Genomic DNA, 21,023 nt, shown 5'->3' with positions numbered 1-21,023 from the left:
CTTCCTTTGTTCAAGGTCATCACCTTTGTATCCACCACTAAGCACACTGCCCCCTAAAATATATAAAAAACTGCAATGTACAGATTGTAGCCCTAGTCCGGAGGTCGGCAACCCGCGGCTCTAGAGTCGCGTGCGGCTCTTTAGCGCTCCCCTAGTGGCTCCCTGGAGCTTTTTCAAAAATGTATGAAAATGGAAAAATATTTTTTGTTTTCATATGGTTTCTGTAGGAAGACAAACATGACACAAACATTCTTAACGTTTTCCAATGCTGTAAAAATGTGTATAATAAATATTAAATTTCAACATTTCTGTCAACGAAGATTTGCGTCATAGCTTGCGACACACGTTTCAGCGCGGCGCGAGGGTATGCATCGACGTCACTTTCCCGCCGAAAGCGCGTTCCCTCAGCTGGACTGAGTGGCAAAAGAACCTGCTGCGTGACTGGATTTAATAGGGGAAACTGAGAAAACGCGAGTAAAACAAACGAATTACACTAAAGGTTGGACTCGAAAGTGTTTCTTAGAACTTGTCAAATAAACCTAATCCATGGATATTGACATGCAGCCTGGAGTCGTGTTTCCTGACATTTATATGTGCCTGATTTGACGCCGGGGAAATACATAAAGCAAATCTGCCTGTGAATATTTTATGTAACTACAATATAGTTAAGTTTAAGTCCGCGTAATCACTTATATCAATGTTATATATATCGTCATATTGTCCAGCCCTAAAACATAGTTTTATAGTATAGTTTTTGTCAGTGTTTATTTTAAAACACACAATTATGCAGAAAATAAGATGGAAAATATTAAATTGATGATTTGTCAACATAATATATGACAATACAATATATATGGAATGATTTTACCTCAGAATCCAACAATTTGACACAAAATGATGAATGCAAATCCATGTTTCTCTGCCTGGAGTCCAGCTGTTTCTGTGAATTGCAGTGATCCATTTGCTTCTTTTTCTGCTTTCAGCAGTTTTTACCTCGGGAATACCTCATTATGTAGGTATTTGTAGCCTACTTAGTCATTTTGATAGTAACGTTAGGCTAATATAGCTAATATACACTTACAGCCTGTGTTGCCTTAATATAAGGCTTTTAATTTTTTTGCGGCTCCAGACATATTTGTTTTTTGTTTTTTTGGTCCAATATGGCTCTTTGAACATTTCAGGTTGCCGACCCCTGCCCTAGTCCTTGTAAAACCCTAGTCGGACTTGATGTCTGCAGCGCCAAACGGCAGATTCTCAATAAAGAAACACACCAAGTCTCCTGGTCTTCGCTTCTGAGTTTCCTACATGTGTCAGTTATTTACCATTTCCTTTCGCAGCATGACACATCTTTTGAAATTTCAGTCTTGATGCCTAAGTATCATACTCACTCTCATGTCGTCCAAAACCCATATGACTTACTTTCTTCTGTGAAACACAAAAGGAGAACTTGTTCCAGTTGCTCTTTTTAGTCACAATTAGTCCACATGGGGTGCAAGAGCAACATAAAAGTATCATTAAATTGGTTCAAAGTCAAATGGGATTGGAGACATGAGGGTGTGTAATAAATGACAGTATTTTCATTTTTGGTTCAACTAATTCTTTGCACATACTTCTGCCCTGACATATATTACAATTTTATTAAAGTCTGTTAGAAGAAGCATGTGACTTGAAAACAATACAGTAATGCACATCTGTGACACCACAGAGACATGGACAAAAAAATGAAACAAACTAACCAACTAACATAAGATTGCTTTATTGTAAATGGGTAGTTTTAAGGACAAACACACTGCTAATGCTGACTGTTCCATGTTCCACAAAGCACCAGCATCAACGGGTTCTTCGGTTTGTTTTATTCATTTGTTCTGTGGTAGTGCACAAAATATATTGTTGTTAGTTTTCTTTTATCAATGTGAGCCAAGCAAATCATTAGAATAATTATTTGAATAATGAGTATGGCTTCATGAATGTTATTTGAATGAAGAATGTGGCTTCATCCCACCTGCCCTGTATACACAATATATATGTATTTATTTATATACACTCAATTTATATTTATGTCTGAATATCAAGACAAGTATAATCTTGACCTGACATGAAAGAAAAATTAGCTGTTTTCTTTTTCTAAGGATTATCGATATTTTCCATTCAAGATGTCATGAATAGTTTGCCAGAGCAAAATGTGCGAAGAGAACAAAATGAATGTGTCAGGTTTAGGGACACCCTGCTGAAAAGACCACCAGCTAGTCACCAGTATATGTTTGTCTACTGGTCCCAGCAGGCTTCTTAGGCTAGACCAACACCACACCAGCACTGACGAGGAGGCCAGTCTAACCGGGTCTTTTCAGCAGGGCAAAAATCCATTGTGGGTCACTTACTTTTTGCTGTCTGTAAAATAGGACAGTTATGAGCAGAAGTCCACCACATCCTAGAGTAATTATGAGCACGGTGTCAAAAGAGATGATTGAACTGCTGGATGATTCTTTTGTGGCAGAGTTCCTCTGTGTTTCTCTGTCTGGATGAGTCTGGTCTTTCATCCCCTTCCTGTCCTCCTGGGATCTGCTGTCTGGGAAAAGTCATGGTGTTTTTGGTGAATCATCACATAATTGGTAACACATGACTCAAGCAACTTTGAATGCATTCTTCTGCCTGAGACGCATGTTGATGTCTACTATTCGCGGTTAATGTTGTTAAAGCGTTAGTTCGCCCAAAAATGAAAATTCTGTCATTAATTACTCACCCTCATGTCGTTCCAACCCCGTAAGACCTTCGTTCATCTTCAGAACACAAATTAAGATATTTTTGATGAAAGAGGTATATGAAGATGTAATTTTTTTGTTTTGTTTTTGCGCACAAAAAGTATTCTCGTCACTTCATAAAATTAAAGTTGAACCACTGCAGTCACGTCGTCGACTGTTTTAACAATGTCTTTAGAACCTTTCTGGACCTTGAAAGCAGTGGTTAAAATGCTGTCTATGGACAAGTCATATACCTCTCGGATTTCATCAAAAATATCTTAATTTGTGTTCCCAAAATGAGCGAAGGTGTTACGGGTGTGGAACGACATGAGGGTGAGTAATTTTCATTTTTGGGTGAACTAACCCTTTAACTAAAATGAAAACTATTTTTGTTAATTGAAATGAAGTTGATATAAAGTAAAATACAAATATTACATAAAAAACAAACTAAAAAGTTAGAATTGTTAGATTTTTTTAAAATTACTAACTGGAAATAAATAAAAACTAAAACTAAAATAAATGAAACCTAAATCGTTTTTAAATAATTTCTAAATGCTTTTGTCATCAGGTTGATATATAATAACTGATAAAATGATAAAAGCTAATTCATTCAAGCTAAATATCAATAAAAATGTAATAGTGTGTAAGTAATACTATAAATAAATAAATAAATAATACTACAAAAATACGTTTAGGTAGCAGTAAAATTAGTTATTGCAAATAAATAAAAACTAAAACTTAAATAACCTATATAAAACCTAAAATAAACATACATACAGTACGTATTGTGTGTGTGTAATCCTGATAAAAATGACAAAAGCACATAACAAAATTACTAAAATTAAAATGAAAACTGAAAATGTAAAAATAAAAACTAATTCAAAATATTATCTAACTTCCTCACCCTTGCTGAACTTTGCCTCATGGATGATTCCCATGAAATTCCTTGGCATCCTCACCAGACTTTGGGTGTGTGTTTGGAAATTTTCAAGAGGGCTGTTTAGATGACCTGGCTGTTCAACAAGGATGCTCAGACCTTCCGATGAATGTGCAGCTGCTTTCAAAGAAGACATAACTGTGGTTGTGACTGGTACAATGTGTTTACTTATCTGTAAAGATTTGCCTTTGATCTCTGTGCTCTTTATATCTTTATATGTTGGCTCAGATGTTGCAGTAACCCCGTTCTGGGATAATTTCACATAGGAACTGGATGGTCCTTCCTGGCTTTTAGAATCTAAAGACCTCTTGGCAAGTAAAAGCAGCGTGCTCCTCTCCACACCGTCCTGTGTGTTATCTCTTGTGTTTTTTTGATAGGGGCCAGATGCTGTTGACTGAACAGTTGAGTCAGTTCTGCTCGGAAATACCTCCTTAGAATTTGTAAATGAAGGGAAATGATCCGATGATGGCATATTTTGCATCGCTGAATTTGAAGTTTCAGGTAAAGCTGGAGTGCTACCAAAGAGGAAGTTGGGTAAACTTCCTTGCATAGATCTCCATGTGGTAGGTGTCCCTGGAGTTAGTGTTTTGTGTTTGGCTACTGGGACAGCAGGCTTGAATTGTTTAGTTCTCTTATTACCACCCTGCAAGGTTACCACAGGTGAAAAAGATGATCTTTGAGGAGATGGAGATGATTTCAAATAAATATTCCAATGGCTTGTGGATGTAGATGTCCTAGATGGTCCACTGCTCACTGTTGGACAAATGCAGGGGCATTCGGAGGCACCTAGAGGAAATGTAATGGAAATGTAATAGAAATTTTGATAAAAGCAACTGAAGTGAGACTAGCTGAATGACAAAAAAGATGAATCAGTCTTGAGTAATTTACTCAAACAAAACGTTCAAAAGTTCTAAGCAACCACTACTCAACGATTCTACTTCATCTTTGTTCAGGACTATTTATGTTGGTAGACAATATTATGTCTAAAATGTAAGTTACTCAGTATTAAAGGGGTTATTTTCTGCTGGCAAAATAGGCTTTTATTAAAACTTGCATGTCTATGCTTTTTTAAAATCAATGCTACAGTACATGACAAGAGAAAATGGGCCATTGAGTTCCCCTTTGCCAGAAAGGTAGGGAAACTTCAATATCCATAATACACTGGCCGCCATTCCTCTGTCAATCCCACTTGTCCCTGACAGCGTCGGCCCAGATCTGGCCCACATCTGGGCTACACTATGTTGCTGTCTGGGGTCGGTGAGTGGGAAGTACAACCTGTAGCTTTAACAAAAGCATTGTGCTGTCAATAGTCTGTTGGCTGACTTTAAAATAAATGGGTAGATCCAGGTGCAGGTAACATGGAGAAAGAGTACACATTATTCATTTACATGTATACCACTGACATTGTAGCAATACAAAGCTGGTTGAAAATTCAGTAAACTTGCCCTTTCTTGTTAAACTGTTGCATAAAAGTCCTATCAATCTTGCGAGTGTAAAATTGCTTAATTCTAGATGATTTTACTGGACTTTGAAGTTGTGCTACCTGCTGTTTGGCTGAGAGGTTCAGTGGTGGATTCTGGGTAATCCTCTGTGTACTCCTCCTCACAGTTCCAGTCCACAGGCTTGTCGCTCTGAGTCATTAGACCCATATACATGCGAATCACTTCCTCAGCTTTCTCCAAAGCTGCCCTGGGCAAAGTCATGTGGATTCTTATGAACTTTGTTGGGCTATCCTGTAGGGTGAAAAACATGTTTTCTAGCAGAATTTAGGTATTACGCTCCGCAGTGTATTAAACCCCAGCGATTGGGGAATATACAGTGCCCTCCACAATTATTGGCACCCTTAGTAATTATGAGCAAAGGTGGCTGTGAAAATAAATCTGCATTGTTTATCCTTTTGATCTTTCATTCAAAAAATTCACAAAATTCTAACCTGTCATTGAAGGAAAACAGTTGAAAGTGGGGGGAAACTCACATTATGAAATAAATGTTTTTCTCCAATATACGTTGGCCACAATTATTGGCACCCCTAGAAATTCTTATGAGTAAAATATCTCTGAAGTATATTCCCATTCATATTTACATTTTTTAGCACACCAGGGTGATCATGAACATGAAATTGTCCAGCCATGACTTCCTGTTCCACAGGAGAATAAACATGAGGAAACACAGAGGCCAAATTTCCTTAATCATTCATCACAATGAGTAAAACCAAAGAATATAGTTCTGATGTGCAGCAAAAGATTGTTGAGCTTCACAAAATAGAAAGTGGGTGTAAGAAAATAGCTAAAGCATTGAAAATCCCCATTTCCACTATCAGGGCAATAATTAAGAAGTTCCAATCAACTAAAGATGTTAAAAATCTGCCTGGAAGAGGATGTGTGTCTAAATCTACCTAATGTGAAGTGAGGAGGAGAGTTTGAGTGGCCAAAGACTCTCCAAGGATCACAGCTGGAGAATTGCAGAAATTAGTTGAGTCTTGAGTCTCAGAATGTCTAAAAAAATGATCAAACAGCACCTACATCCCCACAAGTTTTTCAGGAGGGTTTCAAGAAAAATCCTCTGCTCTCATCCAGAAACAATCTCCAGCATATTCAGTTGTCAGACACAACTGGAACTTCAAACGGGACCGGCTTCTATGGTCAGATGAAACTAAAAAAAAAGAACTTTTTCTCAGCAAACCCACCAGATGGGTTTGGTGCACACATGGATAAAAAGTACCCCATGCCCACGGTTAAATATACTGATGGATCTTTAATGTTGTGGGCCTATTTTTCTGCTGGAGGTCCTGGACATCTTGTTCAGATACATGGTATCATGGATTCTATCAAATACCAACAGATAAAAAATCAAAACCTGACTGCTTCTGCTAGAAATCCAATAATGGGCCATGGTTGGATCTTCCATCAGGACAATGATCCAAAACAAACATCAAAACCAACACAAAAATGTGTCACTGAGCACAAAATGAAGCTTCTGCCATGGCCGTCCCAGTCCCCTGACCTGAACCCTAAAGAAAATGAGTGGAGTGAACTGAAGAGAAGAAGCACCATCATGGAGCTCGAATTATTACCCTTAATTACTAAGGGTGCCAATAATTGTGGAGGGCACTGTAGGTGGTAGGATACACGGGTCATTGTGAAATTATTTTAATGCAACAATTTTAATTCAAGCAACCCATTCGATAACATGCCTTTTGAGGTTAAATCAATTTTACAATTTTAGTGGGGGTTAGTGGTTTTCCCCGTGTGCATCCTGCCAAAGACACTGTTTTTTTAAAATAGTAAAGACAAAGACATATGATGCACTGTGACATTCATCTGTGATTTAATAAAGACTGCAACTGGAAAAGTTTCCTCTGAAGACATTCTGTAGTAGAAAATATTTATGTTGCTGATACACATCACATTATAAGAATGTGGCCCAATAATGTGGGTAGATTACTCTGATTTTTTCAATACAAAAAAAAGTGAAGCACTCCACATTTTCGTATGTACTACTGCAAGAAAAACTATTTTAATAAAGACCACTGTTACCAAACCATTAGCTACTGTCCAAGACTCTTGTTTTCTTTACTTTTTCCCCTTGAAACTTTATACAATTCAATTTATGTACATACAAAACAATGCCTAATGTGTTCTCTTGCTTGTGCTTTTTAACCTCAACTGTTTTGGAACATTTGTCATTGAAAAGACTTTATTTCATTTTATCATTTGTTTGCAGTATGTCTAAGCAGCTCCACACTTATACTTTCATTTCCATTATTTCATTTGTTTACTTGTGATTCATTTTTAGACATTTAGGGGCTGTTAAACACAGTAAAGTATGAAACATAGTAAAAGTCAAAAATCTTCTTCCATAATCCTAATTATAACAGATAATTGCACCACAGCTCTCCTAGAAAAAGAAAAAAGGGACTTTGTTACCTCAATCTCCTCATTGATTGGAGGGATGCATCTCTGGGAGTAAATGTTGTAGATCAAGTTCTTCAGTGAATTAGTGTAACGATAATTGTCGGAGTCCTTAGCATAGCTGAACTGGGTGTTGAGTAGCTCCAGAATGTGAGGGAATGCTGCTTTAACATAACACACAACACTCTGAAACACACAAACATATGACAACCACAGTGAAGATTTGATATCACACACACTGATTTTGTACACCCTACTGTATATCATTCAGAAATGAGTCACAAAACACACAAGGCTATTAATGTGTTATCATACACCAAATTTCTATAAGACAGCATTTTATGTGTTTTTCTTCCTATTGTAATACAATACACAAGCTTTCCAAATAACAATGCTTCCAAATTTCATGCTTTATATCAAACGCGCTCTTTCGTAGAGCTTGCGCTCCATTTGAATGCTTATGGGGCATCTCAAATCTCTACAGAAGGGTAAATGTGGCCAAATGTGGCCTTTCTCTTTCTCACAAATGAGAGAGGAAATGTTCACTGCATTCCCTAAAATAAATGGTCTTAGAATAGAATTAAAATATCAATCAACTTAATTAATTTAATTTACCTGTTTTGTCAATGGTATTTTCTGCAAAGGCTTAACCATCTAGTCTTTGTATCCATAGAAATTTACAGTAATTCCACACAAATAGCAGGGAAAGTCCCCGCAGGGATAAGTGACTTGGTCAAGCACAAAATTACAGCAAACTGTTATTACCACTCTTTCAAGATGCATTCTTTAAATATGAAGGACATCTGGCCATAAATGTACAATTCCTCTCAATAGCAGGGATCCCAAAACACATCTGTGTCCAGAGCAGTGTTCAGGCTGTGATCTTTCAAACTCTTAACATGACTGATGGCCTTTTGGATTTCCAAAAGAATGTTTCACTATTTTTGTTCTGGCAGTGGTCTCCTTCAGTAAACGCTTCCTCTTCACACTTCACACGCACCATGCTGACATTTTGAAAACAGACTCTCTTTGAGCTCAACAATCAGTAAAAATAGCTTAATTTGATTAGGTTTCATGCCTGGTGCTGAAGAATGTGATGAACTTCAAACTTCATCATGTGAAAATACTGGCAGTGTAATTACGGCATGACAAATTCACTCTGATGTGAGAGGTGATACTTTTGCATGTGTTATTTTTAAGGTTTTATGTAACCCGAAAAGTATTTGAAATTATAATTGCTAACGTTACCTGACAAGCTGAAAAAAAATCTTGTCCACTTCCAAAGCTAATTTAATAAATCTGAACCATTTTGCCTGAACAATCAAATTGACCAGAATTCCTTTGTTCAAGGCTCGCTGTGAAAAATACTTGGAAGCTAAATGACAGGAACAAAACATCTTTATTTCTACTGTTAAACAACAAAAAACTTACAGAAGACAGCAACATCTTCACTTGAGGCACCCAGTCAGACTTATCCAGGCCCACAAAACAAGCCAACGAAATAATATAACAACTAAAGCCGCGGTCACACTAGACTTTGAACGTGCAAAATTTTTTCGGATGCTGTAACGGTCGTGATATGACGTCACGGTCTACAGCGTCTTTTTTATAAAGATGAATTCAACACATAACTTAAAGTAATACATTTAAAATGTAAAAATATAGAACCTACTCGACTTTACTGTAAAAATATAATTCTTTTCATTCAGCCAAGAGGTCATGCCGTGACGAATCGATCTTCTACTGGTCGCACGTCTTCACGTGATGCAAATTCGCAGGTCAGAGTTCACCAAACTTGAACTTTGGGAACCAGTTTGGAACGCAGCGAAATGCGAAATTTTTCGCACGAGCTGGCGTTTCCGGTCTGACGCATTCGCATGCGTTTGAATGGAAGTCAATGGATATACAAATGTAAACAATATAACAGTATACAATACATAATCCGACGCATGCATGCCGCATGCATGACGAACACTTTGTAAAGATCCATTTTGAGGGTTATATTAGCTTTGTTTATGCACTGTTCAAGGCAAGCGCGAGCTCCGTGGGCGTGGAGCAGGAGAATTAAAGGGCCAGTAGCCCTGAATGGGCCCATTTATAATGATGCTCCAAAATAGGCAGTTAAAAAAATGAATTAAAAAAAATCTATTGGGTATTTTGAGCTGAAACTTCACAGACACATTCAGGGGACACCTTAGACTTATATTACATCTTTTTAAAAAAAGTTCTAGGGCACCTTTAAAATATATAAGTGAAAGTGACATAACATGTAGCCAAGTATGGTGTCCCATACTCAGAATTCATGCGCTGCATTTCACCCATCAGAAACAGTAGTGAGTATTGAATACACACCCGGAGCAGTGGGCAGCCATTTTTTGCTGCGCCACCTAGGAAGTGATTGGGGGTTATGTATTGAGTATTGAGACTCGAACCCACGACCTTTGGGTTACAAAAGTGACTCTCTAACCATTAGGCCACAACTGCCTTACATATAATCATGTAAGGTAAAATAACTCAGAATGAGAGTGGTTTTAGAAAAAGTTGGCGATCACCAAGGAGAGTCAGTACAGAGTTCAGACTCCAAGTCTCTTTTAAACAGGCCCTCAAAGCATTTATTTATTTCACTCAGGAGGATGTAGTAGTAATCTTAATCCCCTATACTGCTGTTGAGCTGCTGAGAGACACAACCACATAATAGTGACCTCCAGGATCATTTCCCTGAGGATAAATTAAGCTTCTGCTTGTGCAGACTGTACAGTCATGTTCCAAAAATCCAGGGAGTTCCAGTGCAACTACATTGGCTGCATCATAAAAAACATAGCCATACCCATTTAATGTATCTATACACCACGTTCCAAATTATTATGCAAGTGACATGCCTTTTGCACAACACTGCACCATTTCATGCTTTTTATCTTCAGAAAGATCTTTCTTCCTCCATATTGCATATTGCATGTGTGGGATTACAAATTTAAGAATCTGTATAAGATCTGATGACCCTACATCCTGACATAACCTCACATGAAATACTAAGGTGAAGTACATTGTATTTAGCATTTTAAGGTAAAGATGACCACATCAGATGAATGATTCTGTTTAGCAAAGTTTCTAGCAAGAGTTTTCTGCCAGTTCCTGTTCTCTTTATTGTATGTCTAATGAGTCAGATTACTGAGATTCTCACCTTTTGTCGTTAATGGCTCTTGGAGCCCCTCTCCCATTCTTTGAATAGGTATGCTGATTGGATTAGGACTTGTGACACTCTAGCGTCTGGGGCAGGTTCCTATACCTGAATACTTCATTTGCATGCTTTGTTGTCTCCCTGGTGCTTTGTCTCTATCACTAAGAACTGCCACATAAAATGTATATTAAGTTCAATGTACACTGCCTTAGTCAGATTTTGGATGACCACAGCGACACACAGTGTGTTTCTCAATAAAGAGTAATTTCTGCTTAAAGATATCCCAAAGTCTCCTGGTCTATGCTTCTGAGATTTCCAACACATGAGAACTGTGACTTGCTTAATAATGTAGAACAACCTCTAAGTAGGTTTTCCATAGACCTGGCTAATTTTGTCTGAGATTGATGCCAGTTATCTAAAAAGACATGGATAAATAATGAAACATTTTCTTAGAAAAACTAAAATCTGAATGTTTATTCTACTGAAATCTTACTGATATGTCACTTGCATAATAATTTGGAATGCAGTGTATATAACCTATAGCAACTAATCAACAATAATACATGAGTTATATAGCTGTTAAACTATAGTTATTATGACCGTTAAACTACCAAAACAGATTATTTCTGTAAACTGAGGTTTTGCCACATGGTTCTGCTGCCTTTCTGGCTTAAATCATGATCTTAAGTAACATCTGTTTCAGATCAATTTCTGATTTTGGGGGAAGGAAGATCTTGTCAGGCTCTTTCATATACTGTTTATAACTGTTGAAGGTAGGTTGGGTAATCCATATCTGCCATTACATAAAAGAAGTGGAAATATGCCTACCAGGTTCTGGCGTTCAGTGAAAGTGTAGGTTATTGAACAACCATTTTGCAGCTGGTTCTTAATCTGCAAAGACAAACATTGAGGGAGAAAAAAATTAGTAGTTTACCATATATTTGACACATATTTATCAACATCATTATACATTTTATTGGGGTTTCCAATGAGGCCAGACACAGTTTCATGCACAAACATTTTCTTTCTCATTAACATTTCTCATTTAAATGATCAGGACTATTTAGTGATCTGCCATTCAATCGGAAAGACTGAAAATCATGTATGCATGATCGTTACAGACAGCTGTGGTTTGCTGTGGGATTTTATTACAAATGAACTATAATAAATCAGTTTCCATGTAATTAAATAATATAAGTACATTTTGGTCAGCCCACAGAGTGATTTACTGCCAGTAAAAGTAGCTGATCTTACCAGACGTTTTAAATTCAGGAGATGGTCCTGTGTGACAGAGTGCTTACATGGACCTGGCACACCAGCACAGACCAAATGAAAGCACAGGATAAGGAAGAAGCACTGATGCCTTACCTGTAATCATAAAATGAATATTTTATGTAGTTTTATTTTTATGGTATTAATGTCCAATAAAGGTTGGTTTAAAGCACTTAATTAATGTCATTTTTCCCATTTTCCATGGCTAAAGTGATAACTATTTACAGTTAATACGTTGTTAACAAAGCATTATTTAACTCTTTACTTATGAGCTAATTATGAGCCAATGCAACAGGTCATTGTTGAATAAATACACACTGTATAAAATATAACAAACAGCTTGATACTATTCTTTTTTTTTTTCGGCTTACATGCAACTTCGAACACATCCAAAGCTACTTAATATGATGTTAACAACAGTGAGAATTCCCCTGGAGCCACCTGGTGTTGAAAGTCTTGGGAATGTAACCTCAGTAACTCCCCAATCCTTAAGTCTGAAAACCTTATGTCTATAATTCATATTCATATATTCTCTGAGCGTAGCCGCTTAAACAACACATACTGTTATATACTACAATATACTGTATTATAACAATTGTATAACAATTAACATAACAATAAAGTGGGGATACATACTGTACTTCTCAAACTCTCAAAACACAAAGGAAAATTCCACAAATCCACAATGTGTGCAAACACATTTAAATTATAAAACTGTGTAAGTGTTTAAGATGATGGCCTGATCAGTATACTAGTAAACCAAGAAACAACAGATGACTTTGCTCATCTTCATCCAAGCCTATCTCCACAGGAGATCTGAATGAGAGTCGTGTGTGTGGCAGATGTGATGCTTCACAACCTCTTAGAGTATGATAAAAGCCAGACAGCATGTTAGCAACATCTTGACAAAATCTTACAAGCTTAGTCAGAGACAGAAAGTTATGGGAAGTAAGTGCAATTATGTGTCAGATTAAATTTAATTATATATAGATGTCAGTGTGACAAATGTAGTTTAACTAAGCAATGAAATGCAAAAATCACCAAGGAAATTTAAGAAGCAGTTTTCATGCTTTTCAAATTTGGACAAATCTGACATGTAGAAAATAAAATTCTAGTGAACTAATAGATAAATAATCTAAATATAGATAAATATATAATAGATAAATAAATACACTGTAAAAAATGATTTGTTATCACAACATTATTTCTTTTGTCAAATCAACTTCAATAATTAATGTAGTTCAGATAACAATATTTTGAGTTTCTGTTCATTAAACCAATCGCATTGTATTAACTCAAATTTTTTATTTCAATGAACTCAATATATAGTTCAAAAAAAAAAAAAAAAAAAAAAAATATATATATATATATATATATATATATATATATATAAATATATCATTCAAGGTGTTGAAAATAAATAAGTGCACAAAAAAAAAAAATATTCCTCAGGTTGTTGAAAGTTTATAATAAATAAATATACTAATAAATACACCAGTCAGGGTATTGCTGAATGAATAAACATAACATGAATATGAATGAATAACATTCGGGGTGTTTAAAATAAATATACATTTACAAATTAATATATTCTTCCATTTGTAATAAATAAATATCTTATAAACGTGTTTAAAGTCCATAAATAGAAAACCGTAAACTTATCAAACAAAACTATACGTAATCCAACAAAGCAACAAAATAGCTTTAATAATACAGCTGTATTTATGTGTCTGTGAAGTCCTGGGGTATTTAGCCAATAAAGCATGCAGTGATAACAGGTCTAAGAAGCACTGATACCCCATAAAGTACAGGTTTCAGCTACCTGATTGTAAATGGCTGAATGTGATCAAATAAAAAAAATAAGGAATAAAACATAGCAACCCTAAAATAAACAATCATATAGCCAGAAGAACTGCCATGGATTTTTTTATTTTTTTATTCAGCAGTTGCCTAAAAGGACAGCCAACTGAAGCAATGAAATTTCACAGACCACAGTTTTCTTCTGCATGCTCCATGGCTCACGAAATGTGCCCCCAGTTGTTTAATGGTTTGGCATTCTTACATTAAAATAGCTTGATGGCTATAAATCAAGAAATAAAAGTCTATGGGAAAAGGTTCAACAAGAAAGGAAAACAGTGTTCTAAAATTTCACAAGAAGGAGTTCAAATCAAGGCTCCTCAGAGATCGTATCTGACATTAAACAGACCTCATTTATACACATCAATCTAACGTTACCCATTAATCATGCAGAGGCAGTAACTGAAAGCTGATTTGCACAAAAACATCAATTGAACTCCAATTATCATACTTAAGTTCCATACTTTCCTTGAGCAACAAGCATATGTCAGAGGAGAGCAGCAGACTTACCTTGGCTTTGTGGGCTGTTATGTGTGTGTTCATCTGGCTGACCTGAGCAAGTAGAAAGCAATAAAGTTCACATGTAGATTCATTGGATTTGTATTTTTGTTTTGCGTTTGATCCTAATGAAGATAGTGTCTTCCCCTCTGAAGATCTCTGTAGTCTTCAAGCGTCCAGATATTGATGGCTGTCTTGAAACAGGTCTTCGTGTGAAACAGTTGAGACGTGCCACCTTGAGAGGGTGAATGTTTCTGTCTGAGGACTATGGTGGACAAATAAAGGGAGCTATAGTAAAGACCTCCTCCGCCTCTTCTTCTCCCACTGTTGGGCTTATGAAAAGACCTCTCTCACTTTCTCTGCACTCAGACCATTCCAACTTCCTTCTATTTTATTGATGAAGGAAGTTTTAGCTCCCTCCAGACTAATATATAACATACATGGGTTTTTACCTCTCAGAAGTTATTTGTGAATGAGTTTAAAATCTCACCGAGATGCTTGAAATATCTGATCGTTCTACAAGATGTGATGTTGAAATCTAAGTTTCCACAGAGAGTATGGAGGACCAAACCTGCAGAAATTAAAAATGAATAAATGAACAAATATATGGATGAATAAATATATAAATAGGTAAATGTGATAATAGGAAAATAAATAAATGAATAAACGACTTGATAAAATAAATATGATAATTTATCCCGCTTAATTTATTATTTTCTGCTCTTATTTTTTAATTATTTCTAATTTTATTTATTTATTCTTTTATTTATTTTTCCATTTATTTTATATTTTATTTATTTATGCACTCATTTATTTTTTTTTATATATTTATTCCAATATGTATTTATTTCCAGATTTATTTATTTTAACATTTATTTATATAACTTTTTTTTTTTTTAATTTATTTTCATATTTATGAACTTTAGCAATGGCTAATGGCTACGATGTTCCAGTTAAGAAATCACACCGGGTGCTGAACAGGTTGTCATATTCAGGTAAGCTAACTTAGCTAGCCATGTGCTTGTTAGCCTAACGTAGATTTGTGAAGCCCATCTATGAATACATTTGAGATCAGTAACGAGCAGATAACAAAATACAATGAATCTTGCATGGTACATATTTACAATAGTATTATGGTATATTACAGTCTTACAATAGCTTACATTATTCCTGTAAGTTGCAGATGATAGCAGGCCAGCTACCTATCTCTCATTCAGATATTGATATTGACCTACATATTAACACTAGAGTTAGAGATTGTGTGTATACTGTCTCGTTTTTAATGCATCTTTCTCACACACTGTTCTGTTCAAGAATGGGTGCCATCATATATTAATTCTCATGATGTATTATTACTAACGTAAAAATATGTTTATGGTTATATTATTTCCATGGATGCATCGATGAGCGTCAGTGATGCAGTGATCAACTGTGAGGATGATCACATCCACAGGAACTGTGATGCAGAAGAAACACACTGGGAGGATCCATCTGTCTCTGACCACAACTACGCTTCAAAATCACAACTCAACCGAAGCCACCTACATCTGATATAAGAATGCGTTGAGCCGACGCCATTGTACACAACTCTGAGAAACAACCACCTTTGTCAGCAAACAGGGTTGAGCACCTTACCAACACATACACCGACTGCTTCCAGCTACACACTTGGGATCAGCTCCTGATGACTCTGATGAAGCTGCATCTTAATTTATTGCAGGGTGATCTTGCTGAAAGGTTTGGTGTTTCAAAACCTGGTGTTGTGATAAATTCAAAACTGCAAATTCAGGGTTCCTGGAATACCTTCATCCAGGCGATGAAGTAATTGCAGACAGAGGCTTCACCATTACTGATCTCCTCTATGAAAGGAAGGTGAAACTTGTCATTCCAGCATTCACCAAGAGAGGCATGCAACTCTCTAAAGATGACAACACCAACACCAACACCAGGCGCATCGCCAATGTATGTGTCCACGTTGAGCGGGTCATATGCCGACCAAAAACCTTCAAAATCCTTTCTTACAACATTTCCAATTAACCCTTAAATGCATACCTCGGGTCTTCAGTGACCCGGGACATCATTCACTACCCTCCTCCTCATTCATTTTTTAAAGTTAGACATCAACCTTCTTGGTATTCCTCAATCAATTCATTATAAAGAATATAACAAGAAAAAAAATCATAAAATTATTAAAGAATGCCTATTTTTGTATTCATTTTTTGTAAAAATTGTATAGGGTCACCAACGACCCGAGGTGTGTATGAGTGTACATATATTTTTTCTGCACAACAATAATTAAATCTTAGATGACGGAATAAGTGGAATTCACCTTTATTCCACAAGGTGGCAATGTCTGATACACAATGCTGAAGTGACGACTCATCCAGACAGAAAACGAAAGAATAAGAAAAACATGAAATGGCTCAGCGATTTACTGCAGAGCAAGTACTGAACGCAATCAAATATGACTGTAACTGTTACTGGATAGATGGTGAAGCTGTTAGCGATCTAAATATTGATTTTGAAGATGTTGAAAATTATAGTTTTGAGAATACATTTGAGATCACGAATGGGCTTATATTCGTGACCTCAAACATAAAACTAGCCATTTTTTGCTGAATTTACTGGGAAATGAGCTCTGACGTAGTTATGATGTAGTTATTTTTATAAACCTTTACAATGTGACCAGATGTTACTTGTCCTGTGGTGAATAGTTAATTCTATAAACCTTTACAATGTGATAAGATGTTATCTGTTGTGAAGTTTTTTTAAAAATCTTTACAATGTGGCCAGATGTTAGCTGTCAGTAATTTCTTATAAAACCATATAATGAGAGCACTGTAGATTCCCCTTAAACAAACACCCTTACAACAGATTTTATATTCAGTTTACAAAAATATCTTCTGATGCACGACCTTGGACACATCATCAGTGTTGTTTCCAGGAGTCACTGGGTGTTTCAGGTCTTACAACAGACACCTTCGTCCTGGCGACCCGACCGAGGCTGATCAGACCCCAGCCTGTGTCCAAGTGGCATTCTACTGCCCCCACGGCTCTCCCCTCTTCACCCAGAGCCATCTGGATGCTTTTTCTGCTGCCTCCACATTGTTGCCTATGGCTCTTCTTCAGTTAGCACCCGTTATGCTGTAATTTTGCTTATTAGTATAGTTGAACTGGATCACTGAAGATCAGCAGCAAATACATTGGTTAATAAAGTGAGATTAAATACATAAAGTACTGTATATTTGTGTTAACCTATTTCATTGCATTTCACTGTTTTTATTAATTTGAAGGAATACTGAATCTGTTTTTGTGTAAGTGCGACTTAAGTATGGATGTGGTCTCAAGACCTCTTTGTGTTCATACACTCAAAAAAATGAATTGTTGGATTTACTTAAAAAATAAGCGTCAAGTGGTTCCATGCAACAATATTGAGTAATCTGTACAAAAAACTATTTAGTTGAATGAACAAAAGAAATTCAAGTAAAGCTGACAAAATTTAAATACATCATTTGAATGTCACTGTTACATAATGTTTATATGTGCAGTTTACTTAATAATGTTATGTTGATTACATAAGGTGAACACAATAAAAAGGATACAATATATCAGAATGCAGCCCCTCACCCCAAAATGCACTCAAAAAATAACTAATTGAACAAACTCAATTGAATTGAGAGCAGGAATTTCATCCCATAAACATGCGCATATGAGTGCGCACAGCCTAAACACAGGCGACACTCTTCAGCATGATGGTAACCACAAAATTCAAAAACATTACAGAAACTACTCTAAATGTCCAACATAACTGAACATTAAACACTAACATAAACTAACAACATCTTTCCCTTTACTGAAAATCACATAAAATAACACTTTAATCCCTAAATTTACTCTCCTAATGCAGTCCCTTGCAAAGCATGCTGGGAACTACAGATCCACTGCACAGTTAGTTATGTCAACAATAATGTGTGCGTTTCACACAGCAATGTTAAATTGACTGAACAAACACTTACTAAGTAAAGCTGACAATACTCAATTTTAGTAGAAACAACGCAGTTAAATTACGTTCATGTAGTTACATGAGTTTTTTAAGTAATGTGAACAAGGGTGGTTTGAGTGAAACTAACAACAGTGAAAGTTCATTTTTTTTAAATGTACTGTTGCTTTGTTACTTACATTGTATGTGCCTCACTAACCAAGAAATTTGTTTGTAAAGATTATTATTATTATTAATTATCATTTTGTAAAAGACATTGCTACAAATGCTCTTGAATGAGCTTAAGTTGTTTATCTTTTGCACAAAAATATAAATTTTGTTGCAGTATTTAATCCGCATTCTTGCACTATATGACACATCCATCATATACTGATTCTAATGATTGTTTTATTAGGCTGTCACTTTAAGAACTACAGTAATGCATGGATCCAATATACAATGATAAACATACACATTTTCTTTCCCAGATATTTTCACTTAAGACAAAGCCTGTTTATATGAACCTAGAGTGTTGACAATTTAAACGCAATAAGACGCTACGGATAATTAAGTTTTGTACACGCGCTGTGACAGCTGGTTTTCTGTGCATGCACTAGGTGTGTGCCCTTATACAAACGCCCTGAGAGGTTCGTGTTCAGATTGCGTGTTTTTAGCGAACCGTACCATAAGATGAAATCAAACTGTACTCAGACCACAGATCATTTAGAGTGTTCACATATGGGTCAAAAGTCCCAAAAACCGCACTCAGTACCCTGAAAAGGACCAAGTGTGAAAACACCCTTATTCTTGAACTACAATAACCATCGTGTTTACACAGCACAAAAAACATCTCTTCACCTTTACTCATGATTTCTGTCAACATGGGGACAAGAGGTATCAGTCAATAAATGAGAAAACAAAGTGCAAATGCATTACTTTACTCGTTACTTGAAAAAAGTAATCTGATTACATAACTCACGTTACCCCCAACACTGGTCTCATGACAGATCATGACCAACTGTGGATATGCAAAAGCACAAATAAACACTTTAAAGAGCTATGTTGGACACTTTTATGTATTATGACTGCGTGGATATTATTCAAATATTTTATCTTGTGTTCCAAGGAAGAAAGAAATTCAAAGAAATTCTTTATTGGACTGTCTTCACTCTTTCTGAAAGGGAAGGGAGATGTTTGCTGTATGCCTTAAAGATACTGTTTAAACAACATTCTCCCATGTTGTTCATGTCTGTGAGAACTAGAACACATATTTGTCCCAGATTTTTGTCCCAATTCTGACCAAAAAAATAAAAAAATAAAAAAGTTCACTTAAATTCTGATCATAAGCAATACACTATGTCATTAGCCATTATAACCCAAGCTGTACAGAGAGCAAGGATGACCTTTGACTCTTTCTTTCAGACGAAAATATCTTAAGTAGCTAAGGCTTTTACTTATCTAATTAAATTGCTTCTAAACATCAATTCTGTCTCTGCTAGAAATTGGTGTAATTGGTCATAAAATAAGCTGATTCATGCCAATTATATATCAATTAGGTGATCAATGACACATTGTTCTGTTCAGACATCCAGTCTGAAGCACACAAATGCATGAAGGATGGGAAAGTGTGTGGTGATATAAACAAGCTGAAATGCTGGTACAAATTAAGATTGGAGTAGTTCGCATTTTTATGTTTTCTATTTAATATTTAACTGCCTGCCATTGAGATCTGGGTCGTGGAAAAAAAAAAAGAATTATATTAGTCATTACAGCCACAAATATAAAATTATTTAACAAAAAAACATGTTTAAAAAAAAAATCAGCCAACTATGACTTACAAGTTAACTATTCTTGTGTAAGAATTTCTATTTCGATAGATTACTTTACGGTAAACTATATACAATAACATTGAATAATTGAATAATCTAATCTATCTTTACCTTATCTTCTACCAGCTTCAACATGGAGTCAAAGCAGAATTATAAGTCAAATTCTGTGGGAGAGTAAAATATGCTTATCTCCCACATGAATATCTTCACACCCCAGTAACCATATGCACATGGGTCACACATGTTCCGTCTTTTTCAAGAAGCAGAGAGCGAATCCATTGCAGGTCAAAAGCATGTGTGCTGTCAGTAGATCTTTGTTCTGTTCTTCCACTGAGTGGGAATATTTACCCTTAAACCTGGATCGGCTATTATTTTTTGTTTTTGTTGTTTTATTAACTTAAGGTGAGCATGGTTATTTCACATAGGCAAATAACAGCTCTAAGTAGACATTGTACAGAACAAACATGCTTTTCAAATTTAATGACTCAGACAATTCTGACAAAACCTAAATGCATTTTTGTGGACAAGCATTGGCAATGTAATCAAACTTTTTAATGCTTGCACATTAACATGTCGCAGATGTTAACATGTCACTTTCTCTATAGTTCTGACATTTTGAGATTACTCTTTATGTGTTTTTTTATGATAAAACATTATTTGGCATTACATGAAGCAGAACAAAAAACAAAAGCCTTAAACTACGCACTTAATTAACATGTGGATTTAAATATTTTCAAGCTGCCTTAGTAGTAACTGTCCAACATTACAACTCAAACTAATTTAAGGAACAGCTAACTTTTTTAAAATGAGTTTTGTCCAAGTAC

General features: G+C 35.8%; 1 protein-coding gene across 6 annotated transcripts in view; it reads right to left on the bottom strand.

Annotated features, from left to right (window-relative positions):
- Nucleotides 1–1,740: 1,740 nt before the first annotated feature.
- The window catches only part of csf1a (colony stimulating factor 1a (macrophage)), an 87,622-nt gene continuing 68,339 nt past the window's right edge, over nucleotides 1,741–21,023 (bottom strand). For 2 of the 6 annotated variants that reach the window (XM_048173044.1, XM_048173043.1), the window contains 6 exons: nucleotides 12,019–12,132; nucleotides 11,593–11,655; nucleotides 7,602–7,772; nucleotides 5,219–5,408; nucleotides 3,643–4,461; nucleotides 1,741–2,566 (listed from right to left, as the gene is read on the bottom strand). In XM_048173044.1, coding sequence (XP_048029001.1) covers nucleotides 2,331–2,566; nucleotides 3,643–4,461; nucleotides 5,219–5,408; nucleotides 7,602–7,772; nucleotides 11,593–11,655; nucleotides 12,019–12,132 — 1,593 coding nt within the window. In that variant the 3' untranslated portion in view covers nucleotides 1,741–2,330. Of the gene's footprint in view, nucleotides 2,567–3,642; nucleotides 4,462–5,218; nucleotides 5,409–7,601; nucleotides 7,773–11,592; nucleotides 11,656–12,018; nucleotides 12,133–14,403; nucleotides 14,657–14,881; nucleotides 14,963–21,023 lie in introns of all 6 variants that reach the window. The other 4 variants (XM_048173045.1, XM_048173047.1, XM_048173048.1 and 1 more) reach the window with 4 other exon arrangements.

This window comes from Megalobrama amblycephala, linkage group LG21, assembly GCF_018812025.1.
Source record: "Megalobrama amblycephala isolate DHTTF-2021 linkage group LG21, ASM1881202v1, whole genome shotgun sequence".
In the NCBI taxonomy this organism is placed as follows: Eukaryota; Metazoa; Chordata; class Actinopteri; order Cypriniformes; family Xenocyprididae; genus Megalobrama; species Megalobrama amblycephala.
The sequence above is the reverse complement of the archived record's forward strand: the minus strand, read 5'-3'. Positions and strand labels throughout refer to the sequence as shown.